General features: G+C 32.7%; 1 protein-coding gene across 5 annotated transcripts in view; it reads right to left on the bottom strand.

Moving 5' to 3' along the window:
• Positions 1-232: 232 nt before the first annotated feature.
• AP3S1 (adaptor related protein complex 3 subunit sigma 1) overlaps positions 233-17,278 on the bottom strand; it is a 70,062-nt gene continuing 53,016 nt past the window's right edge. For 2 of the 5 annotated variants that reach the window (XM_030869842.3, XM_060296136.2), the window contains 2 exons: positions 10,353-10,460; positions 233-950 (listed from right to left, as the gene is read on the bottom strand). In XM_030869842.3, the coding sequence (XP_030725702.1) occupies positions 822-950; positions 10,353-10,460 (237 nt within the window). In that variant the 3' untranslated portion in view covers positions 233-821. Of the gene's footprint in view, positions 951-2,629; positions 2,678-7,171; positions 7,213-10,352; positions 10,461-17,278 lie in introns of all 5 variants that reach the window. The other 3 variants (XR_009563445.2, XM_060296137.2, XM_060296135.2) reach the window with 3 other exon arrangements.

The raw sequence follows: 17,278 nt of genomic DNA, 5'->3' as shown, positions 1-17,278 counted from the left end.
GCAAGAAGGGATCAGATGCAAGACTTAAACCTATGTGTATAAAACAGATTTTGCAATTTCTCAATATGGATTTTAGAAAAAGATTTGTCATCTCCCACTCCAGATCTCATCCTACACAATATACTATGAGATACACTACTCTTGACTTGTGAAATAATTGAGTTTTAGAATAATGAGGTTCTGAATATTAAAAATATAAGTATAAATTAAATAAATCAACATTAACAGCTGCTTAACAGTGATAAAATATATTTTTATTTACTTCGTTGAGTCAGAGGGTCATAAAAAAAATTATTGCTAAAGTAGATACCAGGCAAACAGAATGGTGCTTTAGAAGTCCAGTTACCTTGGAGTTTATTTAAACTAAGAGAAAAAGGTCATAATGTTTTCATGCAATACATACTTCGTTCTTTAAATAACAATTCTGACAAATAACAGAAAGAATTAAGGAATGCTGTATTTGTGATCCATACAAAACACCAACATTTTGGGTTATACATAATTTAAAGAAATGTCCCAAACACTTTTCAAAATACTGTAGTAGCCAATACATAGAGGCATGCCTTAGGTGGCCATAGGAATGCAGTTTAGAAAATAAAGAAAAAAATCACACTGTAACTACTCAAATTCTTCAAAATCACTGAACAAGAAAAGCAACAATGAACTTCCATACTGATTTTACATAACTTCTATACAGTACCTTGACTTAAATCCAAGAGCAAAAGTTAAGCCTCTCCTCCTCTATTTTTGGTAAACAACTGCATGGTAAACTTAGATGACATTTCCCCCGGATTTTACCTGGGAGTGGCCTTTTAAATTTTTTATTTAAAAGAGGGCAGGTTTGGCACTTTTATACTGATGTCACCAATGTTAATATTTCTTGGGATCTCAGGAAGATTCATATTCTTTACAGCTGATACAGCACGGGCTGGAGCTCCCGCTAAGCCAGCCTGTATACAGAAGCAAATAAAAGAAAAAGAAAATGTACAGCTCAGGTGTAGCCCATCAAAAAACACTAAAGCTGGAGGACAATGATAAAAGAGTTTCATAAAACAAGCTTAGAGACCAGATGGTAGTTTGAATTGGTATGGAATGGTTACTTTGAAATACTAATCTATAAAGAGAAAACAGTTGACACCTTAAAAAATACAGTGAATACATGCAATGATAACAATGTAAAGATTTAAATACAAATTAACCTGTGCTACGGAAACATCACACACAATATTCAAATGACAAAGCTAGATCTTCACCTATATTTTGATTTAACTGACTTATGATATAAGCATAAAGCATATTTTACATTAGCTTCCTTATTAGACATCTCTTGCAACAACTGTGATAGATTTTGGGTTTTTGCTTTTCAACTGTCATTTATTGTTAATATATGCTGTGAAATAAAAACTGAAAGTAGTAAATCATGTTCGTTTAGTTTCTTAGGGCTAAACCCTTAAAACATTTCAAAACAATGAAGTTTTTAAAAATTATTTTTTAAAATTGTAGAGGCTCTTCTAAACTTTTCTAGGAAAGTTCTAGGACATTTAAAAAAAAAAATCAGGTTTTTAAAGTGAAGCTTCAGGACTTCCCTGGTGGTCCAGTGGTTAAGACTTTGCCTTCCAATGCAGGGGGTGCGGGTTTGATCCCTGGTCGGGGAGCTAAGATCCCACATGCCTCGCAGCCAAAAAACCAAAACATAAAACAGAAGCAATATTGTAACAAATTCAATAAAGATTAAAAAAACATAATAAAGTGAAGCCTCAATCCAAAGAGAATGGTTCTGCCTAAAAATGAAACTGCAAGAAGAGGATCAATCCAACCCTTCAATGAATTAGTAAAAATATAATGATTAAAAAAATTTTGTCATATAAAGTAGATTCAACATATGTTCAGTTTACAATATACAAATTTAGAGAAAGAAGAGCATAAATGCAAAAGGTAGGATATATATAAATAAATGAATTCTAAAATTTCCAATACCATTAGTGTACAATATTTGGCTTTCATCTTAGTTGGAAAATTTATAATTTGTGGAATAATTTTGAGAGAAAATATGCTTAAAAATAAAGAAAAATGGGGCTTCCCTGGTGGCGCAGTGGTTGAGAGTCCGCCTGCCGATGCAGGGGACACGGTTCGTGCCCCAGTCCGGGAAGATCCCACATGCCGCGGAGCGGCTGGGCCCGTGAGCCATGGCCGCTGAGCCTGCGCGTCGGGAGCCTGTGCTCCGCAACGGGAGAGGCCACAACAGTTGAGAGGCCCGCGTACCGCAAAAAAAAAAGAAAGAAAGAAAGAAAGAAAAATGCATATATATCACTTTTCTCAAATAGCTATATCAACAGTCTTCATATTTTTATGTTTTAATTTATATACCAATTAGATTTCATCAATTTTTATTCAGGTTATGTAATAAAGCCAACAAACACATGTGAATTCGGTGTCATACATTATCTTGCACAAAAGCAATTAAGTAACAAAAACAAATCTTCTACTTTGCTTAGATTACATATATGAGACAGTGTCCATGTAATCAGAAAGATTAGTTTTAATGTCCCTTTTTGTAATTTAGTTTTTTTCTCTCATGTAATCCTACCTCTTTTGTTAATTAAAAAAATAATAATAATAAAGCTGTTACCTGAGAAAAATCTTGACTGATACAAAATAGGCCAGTGTAAACTATTTGCTGAATAAAGGATACAAACATTGTTAAGCAATGAAATAAAAGCCATAGATTATCAAGTTAGAATTGGAAATAATAGAAAAATCAGTAAAATAGTATTTAATAATATATAGTCCACACAGGCAATGATAAGGGTGATATGGATGAAAAACTCCATACCCAATTAAAGACTGAATAGGGTTGGAGAATTCAATTTTTATAATTTAATGGAGTGTAGTTGTTTTTGATGTGTAACTAAAAATTTGACTGACCTCTACATTTATACCTACCTGAAGCAACGCAGTTTTTGTTATACCCTACCTCTCTCCAACTGCCCCCCAAAAGATGTTGGAGATATAGATGAATATTATTTAGGGTAGCATGAATCATATTCAAAAGGATCTTTAACTTGATCTTTTCAAGTTCAGTGTTTAGCTCCCAAAATTTAGAATGGTTTAGGATCAGAGAAGACTCTAATTCAAAGAGCTTCCTTTTGCTAGGAAGTATGTTGTTTGCCAAGGGAACAAAAATTATTTTACAAACTTACAGATAACCTGGAACTAAGTATCATTTTTTCAGTAGAAGGATTTTATAATTTTTCTAATTAAAAAATCAATTTGCCACTATTGCTACTTTGGAATTTCTATACAGGGTGCTAATTATGAGTAGGCTATCAAAAAGTAATGACAAGGTATTTAACTATAAACATTTTAAAAGGCATGAATTATTAGAGGATTTTATTATTGAGAAAAAGAGAGAAAAGGTAGGGTATGTGTGTGTCCATCTGTCTGTTTTACTGGATGCTATGGTTAACATTTATAAGTAGTAAAAATACTTTTCTTAGTATTAAATGTCATTGTCAAGAAGCCTTCTTTTCCATAATACCCTGTACCATGAGCAGCTAAACTAAAGAATAAAACTTCATCCTGTTAAATGTCATTAGATTAAGTCGTTTCTTTGTGACCACAGATGGTGTTGACTGTTAGCTGCTAATGAGAATACATAAAGTCAATATAGCAATTGATTTCAATAGCATACATGTGCCAAATTCATATTATGTAAAACCAAAAGAAGTTTCTAAGTCAACAAACTACAATTTCTCTAAACATAAGCAGCAAGCCATAGACATGCAAAGGATGGTAACTACTCAGAACACGCAAATGAATCAAGAGAATCAAATTATTTCTCAAGCATGTTCAATACTTTTGTGTAGTTATGTCACAAATTTAAATGATAGTAAATTTAAAAATTGTAATGTGTACTTCAATTAAGTTTTAATTAAACTAACATTTTAAGAAATAACATTCTTTAGAATATAAAATGTAAAGAAAAATATGAGAAGGACTGTTGATCCCTATTCAAATGCTTAAATGAGCTGTCAATGTTTACATACAAAAACTCAGGGCTTAAAAAAAAAAAGACTTCATGTCACTCAGGTAGTTAACACCAGAACTGCTATAAAACACATTTCAGTTTCAGACTTCCATGAATGTGAAGTCTGAAACATTTTTATTAAAGAATAAAATGTAAAAGAGGTAATTTGCCATTAGGAAATCAGTTTGCCAACACAAAGGTATAAAGGAATTTTCATCTTAGTTAAGATTTTTTTTAGTAGGATATACTCAAAACAAGATAACTTTCATTAAACACAATTTTTTTGAACACTAAAAGTTACAGAAATTAAGTTTACCTGACTTGTTAGTGGTATGTACAATTTAAAATGTAAAAATAAGATACTTCTGACAGTACAGCATAGTTCTTATAGATTTAAGATTACACAGTTGACATAAAGGAGAAATAAAAAGAATGAAACCCTACTGGAGAAATAACTTGTTTCCATCTATGTTGTTATACTTGAGCACCACCATGGCAGGTAAACTGCAGCAACTCCACTAACAAAAACAAATACATGAATCCAAAGCAGTTAAGAGTATGAATCGGATGGAAGAATGAAGTACAGCATATAAAAGAATGGTCATGTTTTCTCTCCCATGAGATTAAATAAATTAACAGAATTAAGAGAAAGAAAACAAAATGAAGTCTGCAAGTATACCAAAATGAGGCCAAACAGAAGACTTATACAGACATACTCTCAGAAATTTCAAGCACTTGAATCACAAAGATAGTAATGGATGGATATGATTTGGTTTTGATTTTGTTTTTAAATTGCCAGACCCAAAAATAAACAAAATATGTGCAAGCGAAACTGAAAAAGCAGCATTACTAAAACATATTTCAAAGAATCTGAAGACTCCCTTTTCCTCATGCAATAAGCAATTAGCTTTCTCCAAGGGAAAAGGAAAGAACCTAGATATTTACTTCATCTAACACATAAAATTTCCTACCATCTTAAAATATTTTTTCAAGCTTGATATATAGCATAATAAGATGGTAGTTGAAATAATTTGTACATACTAAAACCTTTACCCACCCATCCTGCTGGAAGTTGCTATATGCACATTCATAATTTTGACCTAACAGCAAAGTGAAAGAACATCAACATTAATAAACACAGTATTAAATGGTTTCAGACTCAAAATCATTAACAAAATAATGGCAGGTTTTGAAAGCATGCTTTGAGCAGAATAGAAAATGTCAATATTTTAATTTCTGAATTTAAGGCAGAATAACTTTTAAACTGGGGACAGGCTTGCTCTTTGCTTTAAAGGCAGTGCTTTAATACTGCAATTATAAACAGATTAGAAATGCTGATGACGGTCCTCTAGTAAGCAAGAACTATGGCATTTTATGAAAATTTTTATCAAAATGAGAATATTTAAATTTTTTTAAACCTTTCAGTACTAGTCATTTTATGTAATCTTAAATTACAGTTTTAATTTCTAGCATAGGATTTATCTGTGTGAAATAAATATAGCAGACCGATGTCATTTATGGATTTAATATAAATAGTTTTGACCCTTACAAGTGACCTCAAGGGTCCTCATCATAATTTTGAATAAGAGAGTAACTGTGTGTCAAAGTAGAGGGGCAGAACCAACTCACAAGCTGACTTCAATATCTGTATCTTAGGGCCGCTTTTTTTTTTCTCTATTCTTTGAAAATAGATACTTGATTAAAAAAAAAAAGCAAATTACTAGTTCTAGTGATGGAAGTTATAAGACCTAAGTGATTGATGGTTCTTTGGTAGAAAAAGCAATTTAACATAAATTGAAGACTGGAACATAGAAACTGGCAGTGATTGAGATCAATGGAGTAAATGAGACCATTACGTATTTTCAATTCCCAGGATAAAGTAATACAGATCCAGGGTCCAAAAGTGGTGTCCCTAGCTTCATGATACATAGCCCACTAACTCGGGATAAGAAACTGTAAAGCTACCTGTATGTTGCTGCTTCTTAAACACATCCAGAAAGTAGTAATTTAGTGTCTAAAAAGCAATGCCAAATTCCCAGTGGCATTTTTCTAATTACTAAAGTGGTTAATCTAACTTGTTAAGTTTACACATTTTTTCCTTGCATGGCACTCAATAAAGTATTTTCATTTTGAAATTTTTAAATGGAAGTATATGAACATTTTCATTTTCTTGAAATGGTTTTGTACAAAAAAGTTGTTCATCGCCATCTCTACATGGAAATGTTTAACGAGTAATTCACACAGGTAACTTATCGTGTGAAAAATGCACAGGAACTAGCAGACAAAATTTAGTTTTGTACGGCTTGGAGTCTATTTAAAACACTTCCAATTTTTGCCAATATGCTTTGTAAAAATTTTCAGGGTTTACAATACCTTATTGAGTCTTACTATGATATGTTTGGATATCAGAAGGTTGCTACAGTTAAAATACATTTTATTTTGGTCAATATATTTAATTCCATGTTTTAGAGTATTTATTTCTATTTTAGAAGATTTCTGATCTTACTTTTTGTTGGCTACTTCTAATATTCACCTGTTGTTAAAACTGCAAAAGCAATTGTTAAGACTTTGGAACTGAAAACCATTAGGTTGGGGGAGGGGGACTATTTAACAGTCACTTCCTAAGCCTTTACAGGTTCCCACTTTGTATGCTAATCTCTAAAGGTTCAGCTTTTGGTTTTTAAATTCACAGCTTCCAAAACCCAGCATACAATTTTATGTTAGAATCCTAATTTAGAAACATGGGGGAAAAAATCTGTGAGAGTTAAATTAAGGTTCTGCCATATGATGCTAAAAATAAACTCTGATTTACATACAAAGTAAATTGTCATTTCTACAAATGTAATTTGTCAGTTAAATGACAATGTTTAAAAAAAAAAGAACAAAAAAACTTAAACTTTCCTTTTACAATGCAGGCACACAAAACAGAACAAACATGACATCAATGATATACTAGTAAAATACACTAAGTCCAATAAAAGATGAATAAACTACAAGGAGAAACTAGAATGGAAAATAGGCTACAGGGACTATATGGGTTCATTAACACAAAGAATTTTTGAGTCTGGCCTAAATAATTAATTGCCTTTGACATCATTTTGCTTTCCCTTTGTTAAAATACATTTTTCTCAAAGTCAGCAATACCTTGTCTACCTGTCCTGTCTGGGAGATTGAAAGATAAAGGTCTGTAAGAGAGAAGAATGGAAAGAGCTAGAAAGATCAGGATGTTCGGAAAAAAGAGGACTGACTTTTAAAAAGTAGTGACTAAATTCAGACCCATTTATTCATCTTGAAAATCACATGAAATACATAAAGGCTAACAAGTCTCCCCAACCCCACCCCTCTACCTCCACCCCCAGGGAGTCCTTTTACTCCTAGGCAGATTCCTGAGTGCCTCTTACACTTCCCCCAAATCCCACCAACCTCCCAGCTTAAATCCTCCTTTTCCAAGATCCCAATGTTATAGTAAACCATTTATCTATCAAAGCAGGATAGATGAAAATATATTCAGAGCATATCTTTGCTTCTCGTCTCTTTAAAGATCTGGGTGATCTTTGCTTCTACCTGTCTAGGTAATGGGAATTAAACTGGTTCACTTTTGACTGTTACCAGAAATATACTACTTTTAAGATAAAATAATAAAATCTTTGATTTCTGACAAAGTAAAGGCGACTCGATACATCCATGTTATATTTTAAAAGCTGTATCTTAATTATATCCAGGCTTCTTAAAAGATAAATGATATTCTAAACATTACTTAAATTAATTTTTAAAACATGATAAACAGGTCTTTTCATCAATCATGGTATTCTGAACTTTAAGATTTGCTTTGTAGCTTTTTGCTTACATAATACATTTTAACTAAAATTTTGTAAGAGTAAGATTAATAAAAGCTTATAGCTTGCTCTCAAATAATTTTGGATTATTCTGCAGTCATATATTTGGTAGATATAACCAGTTTAAATAACATGGAAAAGGAACCCATATGAAAACTCTTGACATTTCACTGCGTCTGGAATAAAGCTGGTAGCCTTCCAAACATACTTAAAATATATGAAAATTTCTGAAAAATTACATAAAATCAACATTATTTAAACACAATTTCTTAAGGTATGATCAGAACTATATGGCTTCACCGTGACTCAAAATCCTACTTTATGAGGAAAATATTAGCAGACATCACATATAGAGAAACACTTGATAAACATATGTTAGTTTATCAATCAGATTTAAAACATACTTTTTTTGTAAAGGAGAAAAAGAAAAACTAATTTGGTAGCAGATAACAATTGATTATACATGTTAAAAGACAATCAGTGGATGAAAAACAAATATTCACCAGTATTCAAAACCATTTTAAATAGCACGTTTAAATAGCATGTTTCTGTTAAAGGACTTTAAGTTATAATGTTCTTATAACTATTTCCACTAAAAATGTAAATTCTTTATTTTACTGTTCTTTATAGATTAAAAAAAACTGGCTCATTAACAAAGTTTTACTGGACAATCAAAAAGCAAATATCCATTTTGTAATTATTACAGGTCCTTCATGACTTCTGTCAATATTATATATAGCAAACCTAAGGAGGAAAAGGTGGGCAGGTGGGAGGAAGGGCACCACCAATGGAAAGGAGTTAAATACCTGGAAATGTGATAATTCCAGACAAGAGGTCGATATATTTTTACAGATGATTACATGGAATTCACAAATTACCACATATCCACTCATTTCAGACTAATTATTAATGGATTGTATCACTGTCTGTCTCTTGGCATTTAAAATCTATAACCATATAGTTTTGTAAAGCAAAGTTTAACAGACATAAATTTCAAGTTATCATTTTAAGACTTTAAAAACTATAGCTTAGTGTTTATGGTAAACCTTTTGCCCTATTGAACAATACACTGCAAGCCAACTCTACTAAATAATATTCTTAGCCCTTTTCCTTGTCCTAAAACAAAATTTTCTCTATTAATCTAGTTTGTTTTTCCTGTTCAAAAATCAGTATTTTAAAAATTGGCTGTAGAACACACAAAATATATACAATTACTTAAAAAGAGTCATAATTTTAAGCTCTTCCCCATTACAACCCTCTCCTTTGGGAAACCAAGGAGGATGATAACTTGAGATAAAGAGAAATTAAGGACTATTTTAATTTAAAACAGAACATTGGAAAATGTTTTTATACAAAACTTCAACTGTTTCTAATCCTCAGATTTCAGATTTATCCACCATCCTGTGTTTCATTCCATTCCAATGAGCACAGCATTTTAAGCTGATCTTTTGAAAAGCCAACAAGATAAAAATTCTTCAGAACTCACCTGTTGTAAATTAATGCTAGCATATTTTTAATATCTTTCTGCTTTTATAGTAATATTTACTTTAGGTCAACCAAATAACTGTACTAATAATTATAAATAAAATTAGTTTTCTGCATTATGACTATAAATACCAAAGGTAAGAGTATCCTCAAACATGTGTAGTATTGAATGAGATATCAAGACTATTCATCTTTCTAAATTTCTGTATAGCAATAAGAAACAACCAAAATCATGTAAACTTGAGAGGCTCAGCTACAGCACCTGTTACTGATATTCAGCCTTGTTATTGAGGGAAGAGTCATATAATTCTAAAGTAGAGTTTTACAAAAGGCAAAACTGCTGGTTGGTCCTCATTCACTCAATTTAGCAGCACGAAGTTAGCTGTATATAACTAACCAAATCTTTCTCTTCTAGAATGCAATAAAAGCCATGAATACGTGTATCATTATATGGAATGTATGATTTAGCTAACTTGTCAGTGACCTTTGGGAAGGATCCAGAATTAAAAGATTAGAGCACTGAATTTCTTTTTTCAATGTGCACTCAGGCCTACTAAGCACCCATTATAACACTACTTCCTTATGAGAATTCCATTTTCTCTCCTTTCCTTTTGCAGAAATAGTTTTATAAAACACTAAATTTATATATCTTTAGAAAACCAGTTCTAAGACTTCCTTGATAATTAATGACTAAGGTTTAATGACAAATATTGATTGCATTATTCATAATTTCTTTTTTAAGCAACAAGAATTGGGAATTTTATTCAATACCCAAAGCAATTACGACTGTGGCTAAAAGAATACACAAAACTATTTGGTGGATAGTGGTCACAGAACATTTAACATACTAAAATGTGTATATTCCACTTCTGTTTAAAATTGAATAAGCATACCAGCTGTACCTAAAGGGTGATACTGAAGGACAAACAGTGAAAGCTACAAATCATGCATAATTTATGATCATGCTTACTACCTTCATCAACTAAAGCACTTTCCATTCTTACCTCAGATTTCTCCAGTTTATTTTGTGCATCAATTTGTGTAACAATCTCATTCATGTTGGTCTCCAATACCATTCCCCCCATCACCATTTCTGCAAGAATATTGTGAACCTAAAGAAAGAAAATTCACTATAAGAATGTTTCATGATCCCAGTAATTTTTCTTTCAAATACTGCTGTTTTATGAGCTGTAAAACAAAAATAATTTGGAGTGGAGACTCATAATACACTTATGTCACTACTGTGAAGCCTTAGGCAATTATACAAACCTCTTTAAATCTTAGTTTAATGAGCTGTAAAACAGAGATAATAATAGTACCTCCTTCATAGACTGATGAAAAGATTAAGTGAGGTCAGTGACCATGGAAGTGCCCAAAACAAAGTAAATAATCAATAAACATTAGCTACCATTATAGTATCAGGATTAATGCTAAAAAAAAAAAATGACCCATAAGGGCCTTTTATACCTGATTCTTAGTCAGTAATTATTAAGTTGTTTTATGCTCAAGGTACTCAATGAGGCTATGTGGCATTCCTACAAGCTCTAGATTTAAAATGAAGTAAAAGTTTCTTTATATTACAGGTACTTTAATAATGCTTTTACCCCAAAGCCCTCTCTATATATCTAATTACTCAGATTTTTTATGATCAAATACATCTTACAATGACAAAAAACAACATTTTCCATTGGGGAGAAAAACTATAACCCAGGTGTTTTGTCATAAGGTATTTTACTGGATCAAAAATCACCAAGTCAAAGCTGGAGTGTCACAGAAGAGTATACTGTGCTATAATTTCTAAAAAGTAATGTGGCAGCATTAAGAATGGAGACTCTGAAATTAGAAAGGTATAAATACTGACTCTATCACTTATTAGTTGTATACCCTTCAGAAGTTAGTTACTTGACCTCTCTGTTATCTTATCTGTAAAAGAGAGGTAGAAATAGTATGGGTACCTCATAGAATTATCATAAGGATTAAATAAATTCAAGTGAAATACCTAATAGGTGCTTAAAAAAAAAAAACTAATAGGTATTTTAAACAAAAACTTTTAAAAATTAAATATATAATTATACTGTTTAATTTTCATTCCTTTTTAAGATTTCATGCAAATGTACTCATGATTTTTAAAATTCCTATTATTTATTGATGTTTCATTTTGGAAAGATGGACACCTCACATACCAATTTTGAAGAATTACAGAAATTACTTTTCCTTAGCAAACAAAACCAGAAGCTACAATTGTTTTAAACAATAGTGCTAAATATCATCACTTCTACTACTATCTTTTCTGTTACTAGATACCATTTATTAAAACTCTGTTTTGATGCTGCACTTACAGTATCTGATTTAATTCTCACATTAACCTTTGTTACAGCTGAGAGAATAAACCAGCTCACTCAAGACGCATAAGCTAATATGTGGCAAATCAATGACTCAAACCTAAATCTGAGTGATCTAAGTCCAATACTTTGCTTTCTTCTGTTAACAATAATAAATGAAATTGATACAGCAAATCATAATCTATGAAAATTCAATTAAAGGTCAAGAAGATAACTAGGTGATAAAATAAAATTACCTTATAATAGGTAATAGGTACTATATGCATAAAAAGTGTTCAGAAAGAAAGGCCACGGCCAGGGGACAGAGATTCATTAAAACTTCTGTTTTAGCAGTCGAAATTCCTCTTTTTTGTGTGTGTGTGTTATGCGGGCCTCTCACTGTTGTGGCCTCTCCCATTGCGGAGCACAGGCTCCGGACGCGCAGGCTCAGCGGCCCAGCCGCTCCACATGTGGGATTCTCCCAGACCGGGGCACGAACCCGTGTCCCCTGCATTGGCAGGCGGACTCTCAACCACTGCGCCACCAGGGAAGCCCCCCTCTTTTCTTTTTAAAACAAATTCTTATGCAATAGCATGACTTATATGCTGATAGAAGTGTAACAACTCCACCACCCCCGTTTTGCTCAGGCTTTCTTATGGGTTCATCCCTACATATACATTGTACTATTGCCTTTCGAAACATCTCAGAACACAAGCACTAGATTGGTGGAAACTACAGATTTCAGTAATACTGAAATATCTACCAACTTTAGAGGTAACAAAATATGAGCAGCCTACAAATGTGGGTCGTATGTAAAAAATTCTAAGAAATGTATGTAAATTTGTCCTTAAAGTAAAAATAATTCCTATGAAAGCCAGTTCAGATCCAGAAGAGACAGAAAATAGAATTGAAGGGCCTGTGAGCTAAATTCTTAAACATAATCTCACTTATTATAAAGATAATAAATGCCTAAAGAGTGTATTCTCAGTGAGGAGGTACAATACGTTATGTAGAAATTTAAGGAGAGGGCTTCCCTCGTGGCACAGTGGTTAAGAATCCGCTTGCCAATACAGGGGACACGGGTTTGAGCCCTGGTCCGGGAATATCCCACATGCCTCAGAGCAGCTAAGCCTGTGTACCACAACTACTGAGTCTGCAAGCCACAACTACTGAGCCCATATGCCACAACTACTGAAGCCTGCATGCCTAGAGCCCATGCTCCACAACAAAGAGAAGCCACCACAATGAGATGCCCGCACACTGCAACAAAGAGTAGGCCCTGCTCGCTGCAACTAGAGAAAGCCCATGCACAGCAATGAAGACCCAATGCAGCCAAAAATAAATTAAAAAAATAAATTTAAATAAATAAATAAGAAATTTAAGGAGATAAACATCGTGGGAATGAGAACTATTAATTGGAAGGCTACTCCAATACTATTCAGGTTATGGTGTCCAAAGTAAGGTATGTCACATGTGGAGGGGAAATTAAGAAGGTGAACATGTCTATTGATAGAAAAATTCATATTCCAAGAATTGAGAAGAATTTTTGGCAGACTTAATATGAGAAAGAGGATGATAAAGGTCTGCTTTTAGCTTAGCCCTAACTCATATGGTTGACATATTTCAGTATTTTGTTTTATAAATTTTACTTAAAACAGATTTTTATGGAAATAAAAGGGTAACAATATGCTTATAATACAACTCATCTACTAAACTGCTTTGATGTTCACCTAAAAGTTCAACGAGTTTTCACTCTCTCTTATGAATTATTATAGGTATTTAAGTGTTTAAAAAGTGGCAAATACCACACTAACAGTGTATTTTTGCCTTTTTCTTCTGGACATAGACTGTAACTTCTAAATTACATTTTTATTTTTTTTAAATCACAATATAAGCCATACAGAAACTTATATATAAAAATAGTCTCTACCATCCTCTGCTTCTGTTATTAGGTCCCTCTAAAGATAATCACAGTTAATTGTATCTTATATACCCTTCCAGAAAACTTGTTACGCATATACTTGTTATATGTGTGTGTGTATATATCTAATGTACACAAATGAGATCACATTGTACACATTATTCCCACAGTTCTACAAGAAAATAAAGATTGAATTGTTGGTGCTTTGTGACCACCTAGAGGGGTGGGATAGGGAGGGTGGGAGGGAGGGAGACGCAAGAGGGAAGAGATATGGGGATATATGTATATGTATAACTGATTCACTTTGTTATAAAGCAGAAACTAACACACCATTGTAAAGCAATTATACTCCAATAAAGATGTTAAATGGGGAAAAAAAAAGAATGACAAAAAAACCGACTGAATTGAAAGTTAGAGGCAAGAGAAAATGAGCATTATGAGTTAATAAAATAATAAAAGTTACTGGAGCCAGATATATGTACAAGAATAAGAATGATCAATGAAACTGCTGGTAAGAGCAAAGAAAAATACAAAACTAAAATGGTGAATCTACACTATTATCACACACCTAAAAGTGAGAAATATACAGGTTCCTCAGAAATATTGATAAGTTATTAAATGAACAAATGAGAGGGACAGAACGATATCTATAATATGGTCCCACTGAGGTATACTAAAAAAATTGCACACATACACACACTTGGATATATCCAGAAAAATTCTGGAAAGGCACGAAAATAATTAGAAAAAAAAAAAAGACTTTATTGTTTTAAGAGCAGTTTTAGGTTCACAACAAAATTAAGAGGAAGGTACAGAAACTTTCCCATACATACAGCCTGGCCTCTGACATGCACAGCTTACCCAGAGTGGTAAATATATTACAACTGATGAACCTACACTGACACATCATAACCACCCAAAGTCATAGTCTACCTCAAGAGCTCTCTTTTGGTGGTGTACATTCTATGGGTTTGGATAAATATGATATATATCTATCATTATGGTATCACACAGAGTATCCTAAATATCCTCTATGCTCCACCTATTCACTCATCCCCCTCCCTCCCCAAGCCTGACAACCACTAATCTTTTCAGTATATGCATAGTTTTACCTTTTCCAGAATGTCATATAGATGGAATCACACAGTACATAGCCTTTTCTGATTGGTTTCTTGCACTTAGTAATATGCATTTTAAGGTTCCTCAATGTCTTTTCATAGTTTGATAGTTCATTTATTTTTAGCACTGAATAAAATTCCATTGACTGAATATAACACAGCTTGTTTATCAATTTACCTACTGAAGGACATCTTGGTTGCTTTAAAGTTTTGGCAACTATGAAAAGAGTTGCTATAAACATCCATGTGCAGGCTTTTGTATAGACATAAGTTTTCAACTCTTTTGGGTAAATACCACGGAGCACGATTGCTGGATTGCATGATAAGAGTATGTTTAGTTTTTTAAGGTATCGCCAAACTGTCTTCCAAAGTGACTGTATCATTTTGCATTCACACCAGAAATGAATGAGAATTCCTGTTGCTTCACATCCTTACCAGCATTTGGCGTTGTCAGTATTCTGGATTTTGACCATTCCAATAGCTATATAATGTGCTGCAAATATTTTTTAATAGATAGTAGTTGCCTAAAGAATGGGACTGGAGGACTGAGGAAGAAAGGAGACTTAGCTTTCTTTCATAGTTTTTGTTTGTTTGTTTGTTTATTTGTTTTGAAAACTTTTAACACGAGCATATATTGCTTAAAAAAAAAAAACCTTCCTAAAGAGTAAGAGAGATCATTCAGAGGAACAATATTAAAGGTAATGGCCATGTACCTATTTAAGTTATTTAAGAGGTAGCTCAAAGGTGTTGAATATTTGTTAGTGATAAGAGAAGCATGCCACTTTTTACATGTGTTAAACAATAAGTCTTTCTATGTGTCAATGCAGAACCTGAGACTTTGGCTTAAAACTACTGTAACATATAAGATTAAGTGGTCTCTATATTATTTTATTATTATTTACAAAATATTATAATGCACATAGTTGGCATCTAATAAATATTAGATGCCAACACTTCTTTCTTCAAAATCATTTATCTCAATTATCTTAAAATTCAAAAGTTAAAAGAACACGGCATTTTTTGTACTTAGTCTAACTACCCCATCAGTAAACCATATTTATTAAATATTTATATACAGTGCTTACAGACAGCAGCATCTTAGTTGCGTAAAGCCTACATAATCACTGGAGAGTAAATGAAGATTAAATCAAACACATTTCACTGTTTTTTTTTTTTGTCACACTGCACAGCATGTGGGATCTTAGTTCCCCGACTAGGGATCGCACCCACCCTCCCTGCATTGGAAGCATGGAGTCAACCACTGGATAACCAGGGAAGTCCTACATTTCACTTTTTAACAGTTACAGGTCAACCAGGCAGAACCAAGCATCTAAAAACAAAAAAATGAAAGGAAGTCAAATTACATAGAGCCCTTTCTATGGATTGTCACTTGTTTTCAAAGCATAAAGCTGCTTTACTATAACTTATGCTAGAAATGAGGTCCTTTGCACCAAACATCTTTTAATTTGACTACGTTAATATCTTACTACAGGGGTGGTCAAGTAAAATACGGCATATACGTTCTACACAATATTTCACTTAAGAATAAAGCTGATACATATATATTGATATGGAAGGATCTAAAGAGAGATGAAGTCAATAAAGCAAGGCATAGAACATTACGTGAAATAAAAACATGCTTTATCACTCACTGAACCAAGAGAACTATGCATATCTTTGGAAACATATAGAAAGAAAGTCTGGAAGCCTACCTAGACAAACTATTAAGAGAAATTACTTCAGGGAAGTGGGGTAGTGGTGAATAGGTATAAAGAAGGGGACAAGGTAAGAAGAACTTTCATGTTTAATCATATAGCCTTCAGTACTATTTGACTTCTTTGTTTCAAGAAATTTAAGTATTATTATTGTAATTTAAAAATAATAAAATATATGAATAACACTGTAATGTTAATGGTGTGTGTCTGTGAGACAGACAAACACAGACACAGGCAGACAGACACCACACATCTTCCTAAAACAATTACTTGAGGACTGGGGTAAGAACATATTCTTCACATAACCCTGCAAAGTGTTAAGCACTCAATAAATATTTTGTAAAATGTGTTTTGCAAGGAACACCTCCCTCTTCTCCTCTTGAAAAAGAAAACTGAACAGGAGTTTTAAAAGGAGTTGAAGGGGAGGCAAAGCAGAGTTATAAGTCTACTCTAAAGACCGTAATACTGTAAGAAATGATTTTTTTTATTATTAAGAAAATAGCCGATTTTGATGAAATGACACATTATTTTAAATATGTTAGCAAATTTCCATTTATGTACCTGTGGGTCATAGTCTTACTAATTTGATAATAAAATGTTAAGACATGTATTTTCTAATAAAAATTTAAATAATGTACCTCAAGTAATCTATTAATACCTGTATTTATAATTCTAAATGGTCTAAACCTCACTTCACGTTTTGATATTTCTTCAAATGTAAGTACAACTGATCATAAAAAACATCATTACTTTACATACCACTGAAAAGGAAAAGTGCTGACAATTAAATTATGACAAGCAGCCAGCCCCGCTGCCTCAACCCCGCCAGGGTAGCGGCCAAGCAGAGGGCTGTTG

The sequence above is a fragment of the Globicephala melas genome, chromosome 3, assembly GCF_963455315.2.
Source record: "Globicephala melas chromosome 3, mGloMel1.2, whole genome shotgun sequence".
Taxonomy (NCBI): Eukaryota; Metazoa; Chordata; class Mammalia; order Artiodactyla; family Delphinidae; genus Globicephala; species Globicephala melas.
This window is presented reverse-complemented; position numbering and strand designations above follow the sequence as displayed.